General features: G+C 37.0%; 2 protein-coding genes across 4 annotated transcripts; one reads left to right on the forward strand and one right to left on the reverse strand.

Annotated features, from left to right (window-relative positions):
- Positions 1-301: 301 nt before the first annotated feature.
- Positions 302-2,437, reverse strand: LOC121730574 (FAST kinase domain-containing protein 3, mitochondrial-like). The gene has a single exon (XM_042119682.1). The coding sequence runs from the start codon at positions 2,396-2,398 to the stop codon at positions 473-475; it is 1,926 nt and encodes a 641-aa protein (XP_041975616.1). The 5' UTR covers positions 2,399-2,437; the 3' UTR covers positions 302-472.
- A 624-nt stretch (positions 2,438-3,061) lies between these two features.
- LOC121730536 (trans-1,2-dihydrobenzene-1,2-diol dehydrogenase-like) lies at positions 3,062-15,216 on the forward strand. 3 transcript variants are annotated; one of them, XM_042119623.1, is made up of 7 exons: positions 3,062-3,193; positions 3,515-3,563; positions 5,299-5,506; positions 5,918-6,209; positions 6,902-7,148; positions 10,946-11,096; positions 14,949-15,216. In XM_042119623.1, the coding sequence occupies exons 2-7, from the start codon at positions 3,546-3,548 to the stop codon at positions 15,041-15,043; spliced, it is 1,011 nt and encodes a 336-aa protein (XP_041975557.1). In that variant the 5' UTR covers positions 3,062-3,193; positions 3,515-3,545; the 3' UTR covers positions 15,044-15,216. The 3 variants fall into 3 exon arrangements, with proteins under 3 accessions (XP_041975557.1, XP_041975558.1, XP_041975559.1); XM_042119624.1 differs by having other exon boundaries at positions 3,062-3,189; XM_042119625.1 differs by lacking the exon at positions 3,062-3,193 and adding an exon at positions 3,270-3,284.
- The last annotated feature ends 1,158 nt before the right edge of the window (positions 15,217-16,374 follow it).

Consider the following 16,374-nt stretch of genomic DNA (forward strand, 5'->3'; position numbering starts at 1 on the left):
CATTATTAGTGTTTAATATCACATTTATGGTTTACTTAATAGTTGAGTAATTTCTAACCACATTTTAGTCTTTAATTTGTACTTTCAAAGTGATGGAAGTAATAATAAAAATATCACACTTACTACTTATAGAGTAGTAAAAATATAAATTTGGTATTAGCCATGGTAAATTTAAAGCCCATAGATTATGCAATATTCTACTACAAGTAATTATTGTCGTCTCTAGGCAGACGGACTGTATTTCAGCTTATTTCATATTAGTAATATAAATTGAGTCAGTAAGTATAATATAAATTAAGTAACTAACAATACAAAATATATCAATACACCATGTCTACAGCCTGTTTGTCTAATGTCTAAAACTCCTCTAAATAATAATATGCCTTCACAAAATACATATTTCCATAAACTTACCTTAGCAACTAATCAGATATTATGACTGAAAGACATAAATTTTATTTGCTAGATAATGTCACAAGCTAGTTAATTGGTCTTCCATAGTCTCCTGTATATAATTTTTCAGTAAATCTTTATCTTGAGAAGCATATAATTGACTTAGCATAAAATACTTCAAGCTTACAACTTTGAGGCCCAGTATTTTCATATGCCTAATTCTCATAGCTTGAGGTCCAATCAAGGTTTTACCATTGGAGCAATAATGCTCAGGTAAGTGTATTAAAAAAGCTGTAATATTATCGGACTTCATATTCCATTTGAAATTGCCAGTGCCAAGTCTAGGCGGGTGCAACATTACATCTATAATATATGTGCTGTCTGAACAATAATTAGGAATAGGCACAGCAGTAGAAAAACTGTTTGAGTCTCCTATAACATCAGTGAGAGCTTGATTTATTTTTGATAGCATATTCTTAATTCGAGTGTCTTGTGTGATTGGTGTGTAGCACTGATTTTTCGGCAACATTGGACCAGAAATTGTCTTACATTCTAAAGACAATGCGGTGTCTATTAATTGTAACTTTTTATATGTTTCTGGGTTGTTGATTTTGACAGTATAGCTGGGGTTAAATATCTTGCTTATAAGTTTCAATGGGTGATGTTCAAGATATAAAAACGATAGAATAATTGAACACATGTCGTCAATTGATACTTTGTCGAATTTTCTTAAAAGTAAATCCTCCACAGAATTCCAGTATTCCATACCATTTTCGGGTTCTGTAAAAAGGTATCCATGCGGACAGATGAAACATTTCAGAAAACTAGGTGGTACCTCATCTATGTTAGATAGAAAATATTTACTACAGGCATTCAATATAGGCTTATTGCATATTTGAAATTGCATGCAGTAGTTGTACACACCGGCTATAAACACATGTGTGTGTATTTTTGGACCTTTTAATCTCATGTACTTCTCAATTGCTGCAACTACTTGATCATCAGAATATTTAAGGTGAGTAAACTTTGTGACCATATCTAAAATCTCATCTTCATGAAGGCTGTGTATATTAGCATACAACCAATGGCTCAGTACTGTCAACATTTGCATTGAAAAACCCTTTTCTATAATCAAAACATTGAGTATATCTTGCATTGCAGAAAACTTGATCTTGTTCCATACTTCAGAGAATTTCTGTTCTAGCAGAAGAAACATTGTTCTCTTACTGGCTTTTAATCCTGGCAAGATGTTAAACATACTTGAAATGTTATTTTCATCAATATCTTTTTCTTTATCTATGAAGCCAACCCATAATCTATCAATTGTATCTTTATACTTTTGATCTGTATTATTGTTTATCAAAAAAGTTGCAAATTCACACAGCTGATCTATTGTGAGCTTATTTTCAATGAGTCGTACCATAAGCTCATCAGAAAATTTATGTTTAAATGGTTCCATGATAACTGAATTTGTATTGAGAACATTCAAAATTGTTTGTGTGTCTTCTGTTTTCATAACGACCTTTTGCAGTTTTTCTAGAATGGCACCTTTAGCAAAATTTATATGCACACTTTGCTCTTCCAGCTTATAATCGTGGAGTTCTTGTTCCAAGGCGTAAATTCTCTCAATAGCACCGAGAGCAATGTTAGGAGTGATTTTAGTACATTTTGTAATTAAAGAAAATACCTCACGCAAGTCCTTGCACTGCTTGAATTCCTCCTGAATTAAATCATACCTGACCGATTCACTTGTATTCTTTGATAGGCCAGATGTTTGCGTAAAATCTAAATCTTTTAATTTCCTGATGAGCACAGGTAGTTCGTGGACGCTATAACCATTTTCAATCAGGATTGTACTGTTTGTAAATTCAGGGTGGTTAGACTTGTCGTCACTAGAACTTCGAGAAAATAAGGCTATCCAGTGACAAAGTGAGTTTGCACTTCCACAGCTAAACATAATATTACCACGAGCTTTTGAATACGATCTCAACAAGACCTGCGTCATTTTTTTATCTAAATAGAATTTATCTAAACACTATTTTTATTAACAAAAATAAACAAATGTCACCTGTCATGAACACATGACTAATGAGAATGACATAGGTAATTACCCAGTCTAAATTTTGACAATCATTGAACGAATGAACCATTGAGGTACCTACTATTACTTTAACTATAATACGTGGGAGAGCCATGCTTCGGCGCGAATGGGCCGGCTCGACCGGATAAATACCACGTTCTCACAGAAAACCGGCGTGAAACAGCGCTTGCGCTGTGTTTCGCCGAGTGAGTGAGTTTACCGGAGGCCCAATCCCCTAACCCCTACCCTACCCTCAACTTTTCCTTCCCTTCCCTACCCTCCCCTATTACCCTATTCCCTCTTAAAAGGCCGGCAACACACTTGCAGCTCTTCTGATGCTGCGAGTGTCCATGGGCGACGGAAGTTGCTTTCCATCAGGTGACCCGTTTGCTCGTTTGCCCCCTTATTTCATAAAAAAAAATCTATGGAATGAACTTTGAAAATAAAATTCTCTATGGATAGAAGAAGGAACTGAAAATATTGCAGTTTTGCCAACATAACAAATTTTGTAGATAAAAATCTGTAGTCTATTACCATTTACAAATGCCAGTGTCAAGTGTCAACTGTCAAACGTCAGTAATCATTTTTCTCGTTTATTGTGGCGGTCGCGGGTGTTTAGTTTCTGAAATCCAAGTCTCGTGATTTCTAAAGTTTATTGGAAGTTGTAATGTTTATCTAAGTGATTAAGATAATGCCTTGTTTTTTATAATTGGGCGGTAGGTTAGTGCAATGTTCAGAAAATATAATTTTGAGTTATATAAATATCAGTCTTGCAGTTATAAAATTAAAAAAAAGTGTTTTTAAAAATCAAGTACCGTACAAAATTATTTTGAATGCTGCTATTATTTAATTTTTGCATTAGGGAATTGGATTTTATCCATTTAAACTTTAAACTATTTGTCCTTATGTCTATTAATATTCAAATAGATAAAGACACAATTTGGTGATTCTTTTGTTAGACTACTAACAAAAAAATCACCAAATTGTGTCTCTTTCTATTAATCTAGTACCGATAATATCTTATTGATGCACTTTTTTCAGAACTAGTTAAGTAACTCAGGAAATAAATAAAATGCCAGAACAAACAAAGGTTAGTTACCATTGAATACTTGTTACTTATAGTATACATTTAAGATGCTATTTTCAGTTACTTGGTATTGTGATAATTTACTTAATTATGTGTTTATTTTTGCCATTTGTGATTTCCTATTTGGCTCATAAAAATATTCATGTACTACCTTTATTAATAAATGAATATTTTAGGAGCAATTTATGCGCATTAAATAGTATGCTGGTATAAATATTACAGTATTTAATTGCTTTAATTGTTACATGTTACATGTGCAATAGGGTGTTATTGTTGTTAGGACCATCGTTAGTCATCAAAACAATATCAATTGCATGTGTTGTGCACGGATGCTGATACCATTTCAATGTACACATGCTACAGTCATCCTGGATTCATGTTTCATCATATTAAGTATATTATGTGCTAAGAGATATCCTGTGTGTCACATGTTATCCTATGTGTGTATTACTCAGCAGTACTCTTTACAGTGCCCTCAGCAGAACATTTTTCGAGGTGCCATTAACTTTGTCAGTTTTAAATTTCATGAAAATTATATTTTACTCTTAATGCTTTAACTCCCAAGCGGCTACTGTGTTGTGTCTGGTTTTTCCACAATCGAGGTATTAAATAATTTCCAAAGCCTTGCATGTCTAGGAAGTTAGAGATTTAATTCCAATGTTTGAATGTTTTTAATTACTGCTCAACTTTTACTATTTAAAAATGAAGCAATTTTGTCAGGGTTCCCTCGACAACTTTTTTTTTATTGCTATCAAGCAAATTTTTTGTTAGTAGCTTCATTTTGATAAGACAAACAATATTTTTATCTGTAAAAAATCTCGAATAAGTGGTATCTAACAGAGATAGAAAGGATTTCATACTTTGATTTGATGGTCCTAAAATATGGATTGTTCTATTTGTAGGACAATAATTATACTCTTAAATTATATATAAGTAATAACTAATAACCTACCAATATACAAGAAATCTGCTGGTTAGGGTTCCATTTTAGGGTTCTGTAATCAACAAAACTTGGTTGACTATGGAACCCTAACCAGCTGATTTTTTGTATATTGATAGGTTAATAGTTATATCATTTAAGAGTAGCCTTGTGTTACAAATAAAACAATCCATATTTTAGGACCATCAAATCAAAGTATGAAATCCTTTCTATCTCTGTTAGCTGCCACTTTCAAGATTTTTCGCAAATAAAAATGTTGTTTGTCTTATCAAAATAAAGCTACTCACAAAAATTCGCTTGATAGCTACGAATAATAAAAACTAAGGAATCGTAACTCCCATACTATTACCGTTTTAAATTTGGTGCCTTTTGATCTGTCATGTAACGTCAGCCTAGTACCGCTCAAGGTCACCGAAATATTGCCAATGTATTAAAATGTGTACCTAAGGGACACTTTTTTGACGAGTATTGTGGAGCATGTTTTTTGACAGAGTTACTTTTCCTTAGTTTTTATTATTCGTAGCTTGATAGTAATAAAAAAAAATGTTATAGGGCACCCGGACTAATTCTTATCAGGACATAGTCAAGATTATATTTAGTGAAGTGTATTGTTTTTTTCCTTTGATTTTTAAAAGATTATTTAAAAGCGGATATAACAAAAGATAAATTTTATATCTCACCTACTCATAAAGGAAACAAAATCTTCACAATACTTTAGGCATCTGCACATTGAAGTCTTCATATCAATTTACGATTGTTTATCTTGTAACATAATTTTTTAGTACGCAATTGTTTTAGATGACGTTCCAAGTGAAATGGGGTATAGCCGGCGATGGCATGATCACTCACGACTTCCTAACAGCACTGGGCACACTTCCCCCGGACCAGCATAAGGTCGTCGCGATCGCTGGCAAAGACCTAGATCGTGTGCAGCGATTGGCCACGCTACATAACATAGGAACAGCGTACGAAGGCTTCGAGGCTCTAGCACGCGACACAAATATCGGTGAGATAAAAGACTCGTTAACAAAAGTTAAGTATAGGCAGCACACAACTCATCACACGGCAAAAATGGAAGGAGGTCTATTTTAGCTCGGTTGGTGGAGCAACAAATAGTCGGGAATGTGTGGAACGAAAACACGCTGTTGGTAGGTCAGTACCTAAGTTGTGCGCGGCCTATAAGAATTATCTGAACGTCGCAAATTACCCAAGGACAAATGTACTCGCCCTCAGTTTACATTAATTATTACCTTGATGTCTTCCAATCTTTAAGCTAAAGCATGGCTCGCGCGATAATGGGTATCTAACTCCCAATACGGTGGTGTTACCAGTGTAGGACAATCTTTTGTTATATTCCAGCCTTTGTGTTCCGTCTTCATATTACTTGACTATTTGTGATCATCGCTTTTCTTTGCAGACATAGTTTTTGTGAGCGTACTCAACTTACAACACTTTGAGATCGCGAAACTTATGTTGGAGAACGGCAAACATGTGCTGTGCGAGAAGCCAATGGGGATGACTTACAAACAGACGAGGGTATTAGTGGACCTAGCGAGACAGAAGAAGCTGTTTCTTCTAGAGGGCATGTGGTCCCGTTTCTTCCCGGCGTACGACGCGCTCGACAAGCACATAGCCATGGGCGGTCTGGGGGAAGTGTATCACATCAATATACAGTTCGGCGTCGAAATCAACGACATAGAGAGGAATCTGTAAGTTCCAAAGTTCGATTTCATGTTTCAAAGTCCAATTCTATTCTAATATATATCTATCGAACAAAAATCTCCCGCGATGCCTACAAGCAACTCTAAGGTGACGTCATAATCGAGTAGCGTTTTGTATGGAGCATTTCGGGCAGGTCTATTTTATGAGATTTTTGAATTGTCATATCTTGGTAAATTTTTAAGCTATCAGAGTCATTCTTTTACCGATGTTTCTATTTTTAAAGGGTGTTTCAATTACCAATAGAAAATTTTCATCGTCATCATGCCTATTCCGCGAGGAACGTATATATATTTCCGGAAACTATCCTATGTCCTTTTCCGGGTCTCAAAGTGTCTCCATACCAAATTTCAAGAAAATCGGTTCAGCGGTTTAAAGTTTAAAGTACGAGGTACTCGTGATTATAATATTATCTGCACTCGGGCTAACTTGTCGCTAGCAGTCATTGACTCCCTGTCAAAAACTTGTCATTTTCCATATAAAACTACGATTGGCAATATCTGACATTTCATTGTCAATCGCGGTTTATACGAAAAATGACAAGTTTTTGACATAGTAGTTACATGTAACATGACATAGTAGAGTATATAAGTTTCGAGTGTGCGATGTTGGTCATACAAATGCATAGCAAAAACCCTCCCTATTGCCTAACCTTAAGAACTTATTCCTCCATCTATTACAGAATGAAAGACCTAGGCGGCGGCGCGGTGCTAGACCTTGGTATATACATGCTGCAACTCCTGCAGTTCATATACAAGGACCCGCCAACGGATATCATGTGTACGGGCCACCTGAGTAAAACTGGTGTGGACGAGTCTATCTCCTGTGCGTTGAAATACAAGAATGGGAGGACTGCGACCATAGCGGCGCATACAAGAGCCACCATGACTAACAGAGCTGACATCGTCGGCACCAAAGGTACTGTGGCAGTAAGTATCGAATTTGTTACTATAGATACTTGTACTAGACGTTCCGCGCTGCTTCGCCCGCGTAAATTAGATATTTCACACACAAATTAGTCCACAAAAAATAGCCTATGATCCTTCACGTGGTCTACTTCTCATCTGTGCCAAATAACAAAAAAAATAGTAGTATTTTTTTTGTTATTTGTACTGTAGAGTAGTTCGTGAGATAAGCCCTTTCAAATAATTTGCCCCGTTTTTTCTACATTTTCCTCTATTTTTTTTGCTCCTTTTAGTTTTAGCGTGATAAAATATAGGCTATAGCCTTCCTCGATAAATGGGCTATGTAATACTGAAATAATTTTTCAAATCGGACCAGTAGTTCCTGAGATTAGCGCGTTCAAACAAACAAACAAACTCTTCCGCTTTATAATATTAGTATAGATTCTGTGCTATAGAGGACAGAATGTAGACATTCGATAGGTTCGATGGCAAAGTTTGAAATAGAGCTTTAACCCATCAATCCCCAAGCGGCAGCCGGCTGCCGCATAACAATTGAAAATCCATTGTGTCTGCGATACCCACGATGGAGGTGTTGACTTCCTCGCTTTAACTGACTTAAAAAAAGGATGAGGTTCTATGTTCGGCTGTACCTAGATAAAAAGTTCACTGAATAAACACCTACACTAAAGGAGTCACAAATACATTCGTCGTTCTTCAGTATATAATTTTATATTGTAGTCGGTAAATCTGGTTTTGTGTATGTAATGAGTCTTTTTTCTGCAATTTATGAATATTTATTAATCATAATTTTATCTTAAAGTAAGATTCTCAAAGTAATTTACATAAAAATATAATACGAACGTCTCTTTGTTTATTATTATGAATATTTTCAGTATCATCATGTTTAGAATAAATGTAGCATTGATAGTATGCACTAAAAATGTAAAAACATGAAACTGGTACGTTTAGGTCGTACCAACGCAAAATATGATAAAGGTTCCTTCGAAAGATATTATCTTCAACATTAGCCGTGACACTTCAATGTCACGGCTTCAATTTTATAGTTCGAGGTCCCTTTATGATACCTCAATGCAAAACATTAGTAACGTGAATTCATATCGTTTGGCCTAAGGCAATTTTGCCAAGGTGACATGTTAGTCTTTGGATAATTAGACGACAGGCAGTGACGGATTAACCCTTAATCAAATTAAGCAATTGCCTAGGGCATCACTTCTCAGGGGGCACCAGAAGAAGCACAAAAAAAATTCCTTATAGGGCATCACGTCTCACTCTCCCGTCACCACACCAAAAAAAGTTTTTGGGAAAAAACTAATGTTATCAGGCGGTAAAGGTTTAAAGACCGATTCTGGTTGACATTTTTTTTTAATGAAATAAGGTGGCAAACGAGCAAACGGGTCACCTGATGGAAAGCAACTTCCGTCGCCCATGGACACTCGCAGCATCAGAAGAGCTGCAAGTGCGTTGCCGGCCTTTTAAGAGGGAATAGGGTAATACGGGAGGGTAGGGAAGGGAAGGGAATAGTTGAGGGTAGGGAAGGGAATAGGGTAGGGGTTAGGGGATTGGGCCTCCGGTAAACTCACTCACTCGGCGAAACACAGCGCAAGCGCTGTTTCACGTCGGTTTTCTGTGAGAACGTGGTATTTATCCGGTCGAGCCGGCCCAATCGTGCCGAAGCATGGCTCTCCCACCTCTAGGGACATACGGATAGGGAAGCCCACAGCCCACAGACATGGATTGCTTAGGGCAACAAGTAGTCTTAATCCGTTACTGACGACAGGGCTTGGCTAATCTCTAACTAGACCTGTTGCCCGCAACCTCTTTCGCGTATAATTTATTATTGCGCGGAAACATGGACATTTTTGGAACAAAAATTATCGTATGTCCTGTTCTTGGACTCAAATTATGTATATATCCATATCTTATTGACATCAATTAAGTCGGATTATGTGTGAAGAAATAACTAACTGACCCACTTTTCAGATATGCAGCTGTGGCTCTGCCCGCGTAATTTTTACAGTACCTAAGTGATTGTATCTTTTTAAAACCTACGCAAATGTCCACCATTGCTTTTTCATTAAAATCTGTTCAGTAACTTTTTCGGCGAAACAGCAACAACATCTATCCATCCTCACAACCTTTAAGCAAGCAGTTTCCTGATAATAACAGCGTCGTGAATGACGGCACTCGAATTCGGTCAAGAGCGGAACAGTAACTTATAAGAAACAGTTTTCGGTCATTACCACTACGTGTCCTGTTATGGGTTTCAAGACCAGCTCAAGTATAGGCCTTATATGGTCAAAACGAGGCGTTGCGCAATCAAAATTCACCAGGGATTATCTTGAAGGTTTTAGGGTTCCGTTGTGTAGCAGAGAATTTATAAAAGCGTAACTGATGTATTTATAAGTAAAGCATTTGCAAACATGTATGTAAATGCGACTGCGTGGTTTACCATAAATCATAATGTGTGCGTAGCTTTCTGAGTTTCCTCTCTTATGCTAAGTACTCACATACGGTTTTGCTCGATTGTTTTACTCCGAATCGAAGGAAATGACATATTTGACATATTTAATTCCATCGAGCCGGCTCGAAGCGAGCCTTCGAGCTGTCAGTTTTGCGGTCCACACGGTGGTTATTGCTCGATTTGGAGTAAAACTATCGAGCAAAACCGTATGTGAGTACTTAGCATTAGATAAACTTTTAACTTAGCCTTCTTACACCTTTATGAATCTATTTCCTCGATGGTACATAAGCATTGTGTACACGTTATAAGTGTACACACTGGTGTTATTTAACGTAACTAATGTTAATGAGTCGGGCAGTCTCAATAGGTCGTGCTGTTACGTCCAACATTTAACTATCTGAAACACTTCAAGGTCGTCATGATGTCTACGTATGTTAATAATGTTAAATATTCAGGAAAATCTTGCGACTATTCTTTATCGCACCAATCTAGATTGCGCTTGTATGTAGATTGTGGTATCACTATATTTATCTTGGGTCTTCTAACACGCTTGCTCTTTGGGTGGAATTATTGGAATGAATTAACCCCATCGTACCAAAATTGTTACGATGTATACGTATGATAAATTCGACGATTTTTTTAAATCTCCTTGATAAATCTGTAATAAATATCGATGTATGTTTATATCTAATCGCATATTATGTAAACAAATGGAAGGTGTTCGTTGTCATGATCTTATTGGAACGAAGTTCCATATCGCGCTTTGCGAAAAGGGGCTAGACGGAACGACACTTTGACCGACACTTATTTTAGTACCTGCGAAGTATGCGGCGATGATTTCCACTGGCGAGTTTAAAACTTCGTTCGATCCGGGTGTCCCAAGGGACACCCGGATCGAACGAAGTTGAGAAATAAAAACTTGAGAGGTGTCAAGACACCTCTCAAGTTTTTATTTTTTATTTACATTGGTCCCTTAGACACCTCACGGGACCGTAAGGGTTTTGCTGAAATACTAGCGCAGAGTCGAAGCGCATCGAAGCGACATACCAAAATGGAACATAACAAATTCAACCTTAACTCCAAAGTGTAACGCACACTACATTTAACTTCTGAGATTAGATAAGGTTGAATTTGTTATGTTCAGTTTTTGGTAAGACGCTTCGATGCGCTTCGATTATGCGCTAGTATAAATTGACCGTAACCAGAGTAAGAAATTTACCGTGGTTTGTGGTGTCATGGTGTGATACCGCATGTCCTTGAGCAACACTTTGAAAGAGAGCCACTCCCTATGCATTTGCCTATTCCGTTCAGAGGAAAAAAAGCCTGAATTTTTTTCTAGCTTGAATACTTCTGGTGCCCGACGGCTCTCCACCTGTCAGCTGCGAACAGCACGGAGTGGTCGCTGCCGCGCGGACGTCACCGCTTCCACTTCCACAACAGCGCCGGCCTCGCGTACCAGATACAGGAGTGCCACGACTGCCTCAGCAAAGGTGAGCATTGGCGAAGTGTACGGGCGGAATTCTCGCACCTCGAATCTAACTTCGGTTTTTCGTTTCTTAACAATTCGATCAAACATTTGTGTCTGATCGGACACCGACTTGTCAATGGTTACGGATATTTCTTTTATGGGAGCGCCCCGTATAATATGTGTTCCCTACGCACTTAATGTGGCCGTTGCACTGTGCACACATATAAAGTGTAGTTATTAAGTGTATAATATAATTTATATGTATGTTAGTCATTAAGGTATATTGTATTGTTTGCAGTATGGGCCTATGTAGCCTGATATAAATAAATAAACAAATAAATAAATATTGTACTCAGAAGCGGGATTGCCCCTGCGGTTATCAAGTTCGAAAAAATATATAGTTTACACATGTTAAGGCTGGCCGCATACAATCGTTTTCCGTATTCTTAAAATCCGAATGCTTGGAATCAGAAATATTAATTGACGCAAACGTTCGTTTTTTCCTAATGGGACGAATTCCGCACGTACGTTTCGAGTGCAGGCTAGCGCGTTCGCGTGTGAAAAACACGAACGTTTGTCTAGTCTCACGGAATTCCACATTAGAAAATCGCACACGGAAAACGTGTTATGTGGCTGTATATACAGACTTGTGCGAGACGCAATTGATGTCTATCGATTCAATACAAATTTAGAAGTAAGTACTTACCTAAATTGCGTCGCGACGCAAGATCTTTAAACGTGGTACTGTAAATGAGTGGATTGATCCATTGGCGTTATGTAAATGTTATAAAAAGTAACTTTAATACACTAGGGGTCATCGGTCCAACGACTCTGTTCAAGGGCATATAATATTGGATCATATCTACAATTAATTGAAATTGCAAATTACATTACGCGGCATATGTATGCATCAGCATTCGCGATTATGCAACATGATAGCAAAGATACTGACCGGCGATGGATTAGTCAACGAAACATTAATTGTTTCTTAGCAGTTTTGTCAAGAGTTTTGCCAATGAGTTTTAGGCGAATTCTGAAAGAGGCATTTTAAAGAGTAAGAATTATTGAATACTTTTAGTTCATTTAAGAATAAGTATTAAGTAATGTTAGGTATAGTTTTCACTTGGAAGTCGGTTTCAATTTTTTGTTAAAAATAGTAATTTCACTCTTTTTAGATAATTTATAGTTTTCAGTAAAGACTGTTCTGCTTAGTGACTTTGGATCCAGTATACACCTTCATAATATGAAACTCATTATCTGTGTTTACTACCACTTTAGAAAGAACTCCAAGCATATATACATATATACCCACTGTTTATGCTTAGAGTTCATCAAAAAATGCTGAAATGTTCAAACGCCTATCTCTAAAGGCTGTTTTCAGTGACTTTCGACGTGATGATATGATATGACATAGTAGCATATGCTTTCAGTTCTTAAAACAACGCCTAAACCCCCAAACTTGTATCTATAAGGAATACAGAGTTCTCTTAGTATCTTCGGAACCACAGCATACCTTGGTGCAAAATCTTACTTTTTGGTTGTATGTGCTTAGGATACTTCTCATTAAACCAAAATCACCATATACTTCCATATACATTTTGAGGAGTTCCCTCGATTACTCATGGATCCCATCATCAGTTCACCACTCTTGTGAACATGGTACCAAATTGGAATAAAACCCTATACAACGAAAGAAAAATTTTGAAAATTGATTCACAAACGGTGGAGTAATCGTTGAACATACAAAAAAAACACAGCCGAACGTAAAATCTCCTCCTTTTTGGAAGTCAGTTAAAAAGTAAACTACATATAGTATAAACTGGTATAAACAACATTGTCACGACTTAGCACACATCTCACTTCTCAATGTAAAGGTCCTTTACGTTTCCTGATGATGGATGACCAAGGATGTTTAATGTGTGGACATGTGTAAAGAGACATATTGATACACAATAATATGTCCATCATAAGATAACGACGGAAGGCCGCTTGAATAGGCTACTTGACCTACTTTTTAGGGTTCCGTAGCCAAATGGCAAAAAACGGAACCCTTATAGATTCGTCATGTCTGTCTGTATGTCTGTCCGTCCGTATTTTCTTCATGCTAATCGCTTCTTCATCATTCATTTTCACAAAAAAAACGAATATAATATTTTAAACAGTAGAAACCCATAAAATGTTGATTGGAAAATATGCCTTTTAAATGGCGCCGAAAACACTGTCCGCCATAGTGTGACGTCATGTTTTTTGTATTTCATACTTTCTTTATTGAAAAAAAAAATTATGTGCTAAAATAAAAAAAATTAAATTAGAAAATAATTTAGAAATCATTTGTAAAGTTGAAAACTTTTGGAGAAAAGTTTTGGCCATTTCATTTCCCAACTATAATGGAGATAATATAATATAAAAATTACTAGTGTGATGACGTCACATCCAAATCGGAAGTACCGCAAAAGCGTTTTCGTCAGTACAAATTAAAAAATATAAATAATATTTTTAAATCGACTTTATTTATCAATCATAAGCTTTTATTTGATGATAAGGGTGAAATACGGTTTCCTAGGCCAAGTTCTACTAGAAATATACATTTGTTCAATGAAATTGAATATAGGTCAAGTAGCCTATTATGTTTGTGTCAATAATCGAGCAATGCGAATCTGAAATTGCTACGAAAATCCCCGAAGTTTTCCAGCGAGAGTTCATTATCCTTATATTATTGTACGATATTTTGGGCGGTATGCAAGTGCGTCATCTCTACGCACAATCGCGTCCATCGCCATATCAGATAAATATTTGTGTAAACAATAACACTGATTTGGAACCACTGATAGATGTTCATCATCATCATCATCTTAGCCGACATCTCCTTTAAGATTTAGGGGCAAATCACAAGAGTTAAACTCAGCTCTGGATTTATGTATAGACAGTATAGGCTATAGGCCATGGCCTATGATCGGCAGCGTCCTATGGCGTCCTAGGGGGGGCAGCAGCCAAGGGCGTCGCCAGCCGTTGGCGCAGGGGGGGGCAAGTTGACTTTACCTACTATAATTCATACTTTTCTCATTCTCTTTGAATGAGAAAAGTATTGTATGAATTGTAGGTAAAGTCGACAGCACATTAAGCTTTTCACTTGTAGTCCGAGCCTTACTTCTATTACCAGATTTTAATATTATAGTGGTTGTTGTTTGCATTATATTTGGTAACTTTTTTACAATGTCTAGGGGGGGGGGGGCAGCTGTCCCTCCCTGCCCCCCCTTGGCGACGCCCTTGGCAGCAGCGTCCTAAGATGGCGGCGGGATGCCGTTTGGCTACGGAACCCTAAAAAAGAACTGACGAGTAGGCCGACTCAGAAGAGATCTCTTTGACGTAGGCCGGTATAAATAGTCAGTACTCAAGATGCATCTCGGTCTCAACTTCAAGACACGGTTCAGGCTCTGTGATTGGTTGGCTGTCAAAATTTGGACCAATCACAGAGCCGAACCGCGTCTTGAGATCGAGATGCATCTTGAGTACTGACTATTTATACCGGCCTAAGGCCCGTATAAATAGTCAGTACTCAAGATGCATCTCGGTCTCAACTTCAAGACACGGTTCAGGCTCTGTGATTGGTTGGCTGTCAAAATTTGGACCAATCACAGAGCCGAACCGTGTCTTGAGACCGGCTCGCATCTTAAGTACTGACTATTTATACCAGCCTAAGTGTGTCATAACGGCCGGCGCGCGCTGTACTAATGCGCTTAGTATTGTGAAACGTGTTGAAAGTGACAGTCGCGCCCAACTCGCGTATATTCGCCCGTCTGCTTGACGTCGAGGTACTCCTTAGTTCTGTCTACTCTGCTATAGATTTTTAAATCAGAAAATTGTCAACTTCCAGGTCTGCTAGAGAGTCCCAAGATGACGTTAGATGAGAGCATAGTCCTGGCGAAGCTGACTGACACGATGCGCGCGCAGGTCGGCGTGCTCGACTAGACACAACCAAAGTAACCGCGAACCAGTATTAGTGAAGTATTACTTATTTATTTGCTTAGTACTTATTGAATTGGTAAGAGTTTCGCAGGGAAATTCTCCAGCAAGCGGCCTTCGCTAACTTGAGACGTGTCTTATATCTGTCTAAACGGGCCCCTAGACGATCAATTTTATTGTGCATATTGTCCAATATTATTGACCGTCTAGGGTTGATATTGAACGCACCCGCCTTTTAATCTTATTGTCAAATTGTTCAATTAGTAATATTGCACAATAAAATTGATTGCCTAGGAGCCCACTAAAGGTGAGACCGTACTGAGCGACACTAAGCGAGGCGACGTGACATTCCCGTTCCATAGAATTGACGTCTGTAAATTGTTAGTTTTATGGCAGTTCACGTGAAGTGTCGTGTCGCGTCGCTGCCGCCTAGGTTCAGCTACTTGTAAAGCAGATTTTGTAGAACGTAAGTCTTGCCTAAATCAGCACGAAAGTCGAAAATACTGTAAGAAAAATCTTGCCTTTTATAAGGTCTCGACATTCATTAATATACCTGACTTTTACTTACCAATATTTCTAAATGTTAACTCAAATATCAGCGCAAATTTTTAAATTAATTAGTAACTTAGTCTGCATAACATTTTAAAATGTCAAAAGATTTTGAACGCTATTTCCTTTTGATTAAGTACCTAAATAGCACGACGAAGAAAATGCCACGAAACACTAACCAAAAATATGTACTTATTTAAATATACCTATTTGTAGTATTATGAGTGCTATTAAATTATAAGTGTTCATAAAATGTAACTTGAGTGCCTTATTATGTTTTTATTTATTAGCATATTTTTTTAAATACTTAGAAGAAAACAGGTGCTAAAACTACTACTTACTGATAAAATGTTTACACAGTGGACAATAATTTATTTTTATTATTTAAAAATGTTGCTATCCTTGACTGTCAAGTAACTTTTCTAACGTATAAGACAAAGACGGATTAATTCAAGTAAATATTTTGTTAGTAAATGGTGAATGCCAGATTATATTGATTGATGACTTAATTAAGGAAAATACTTTTTAAAGTAAAAACTATTACAAAATATTGTAGTCTTAGTTATTAGTCATGGCTCACTCAAAAAAATTGTTTTTTTAATTGAAGTACTTAAGTATCAAACACTTACCGCCGTACTCAGAGACATTTAATTACGATGAATCTTCAATTTAATGAAGAGTTTGACAGATAATGTATGGGGCTTATGTCAAAATTTTGAATTAATTACATTTAAGTAATTAATGTTCCACTCTGAGTTCGGCAGTAAATCACTTTATAGTAAAATACG

The sequence above is a fragment of the Aricia agestis genome, chromosome 9 (genome assembly GCF_905147365.1).
Source record: "Aricia agestis chromosome 9, ilAriAges1.1, whole genome shotgun sequence".
Classification (NCBI taxonomy): domain Eukaryota; kingdom Metazoa; phylum Arthropoda; class Insecta; order Lepidoptera; family Lycaenidae; genus Aricia; species Aricia agestis.

Excerpts from the sequence above, each read along its gene's own strand:
- LOC121730536 (XM_042119623.1), top strand. Across the intron at positions 6,210-6,901 it reads AACGACATAGAGAGGAATCT|AATGAAAGACCTAGGCGGCG; the intron begins GTAAGTTCCAAA and ends CATCTATTACAG. Across the intron at positions 7,149-10,945 it reads GCACCAAAGGTACTGTGGCA|CTTGAATACTTCTGGTGCCC; the intron begins GTAAGTATCGAA and ends ATTTTTTTCTAG.
- LOC121730574 (XM_042119682.1), bottom strand. The coding sequence starts at position 2,398 with ATGACGCAGGTCTTGTTGAGATCGTATTCAAAAGCTCGTGGTAATATT.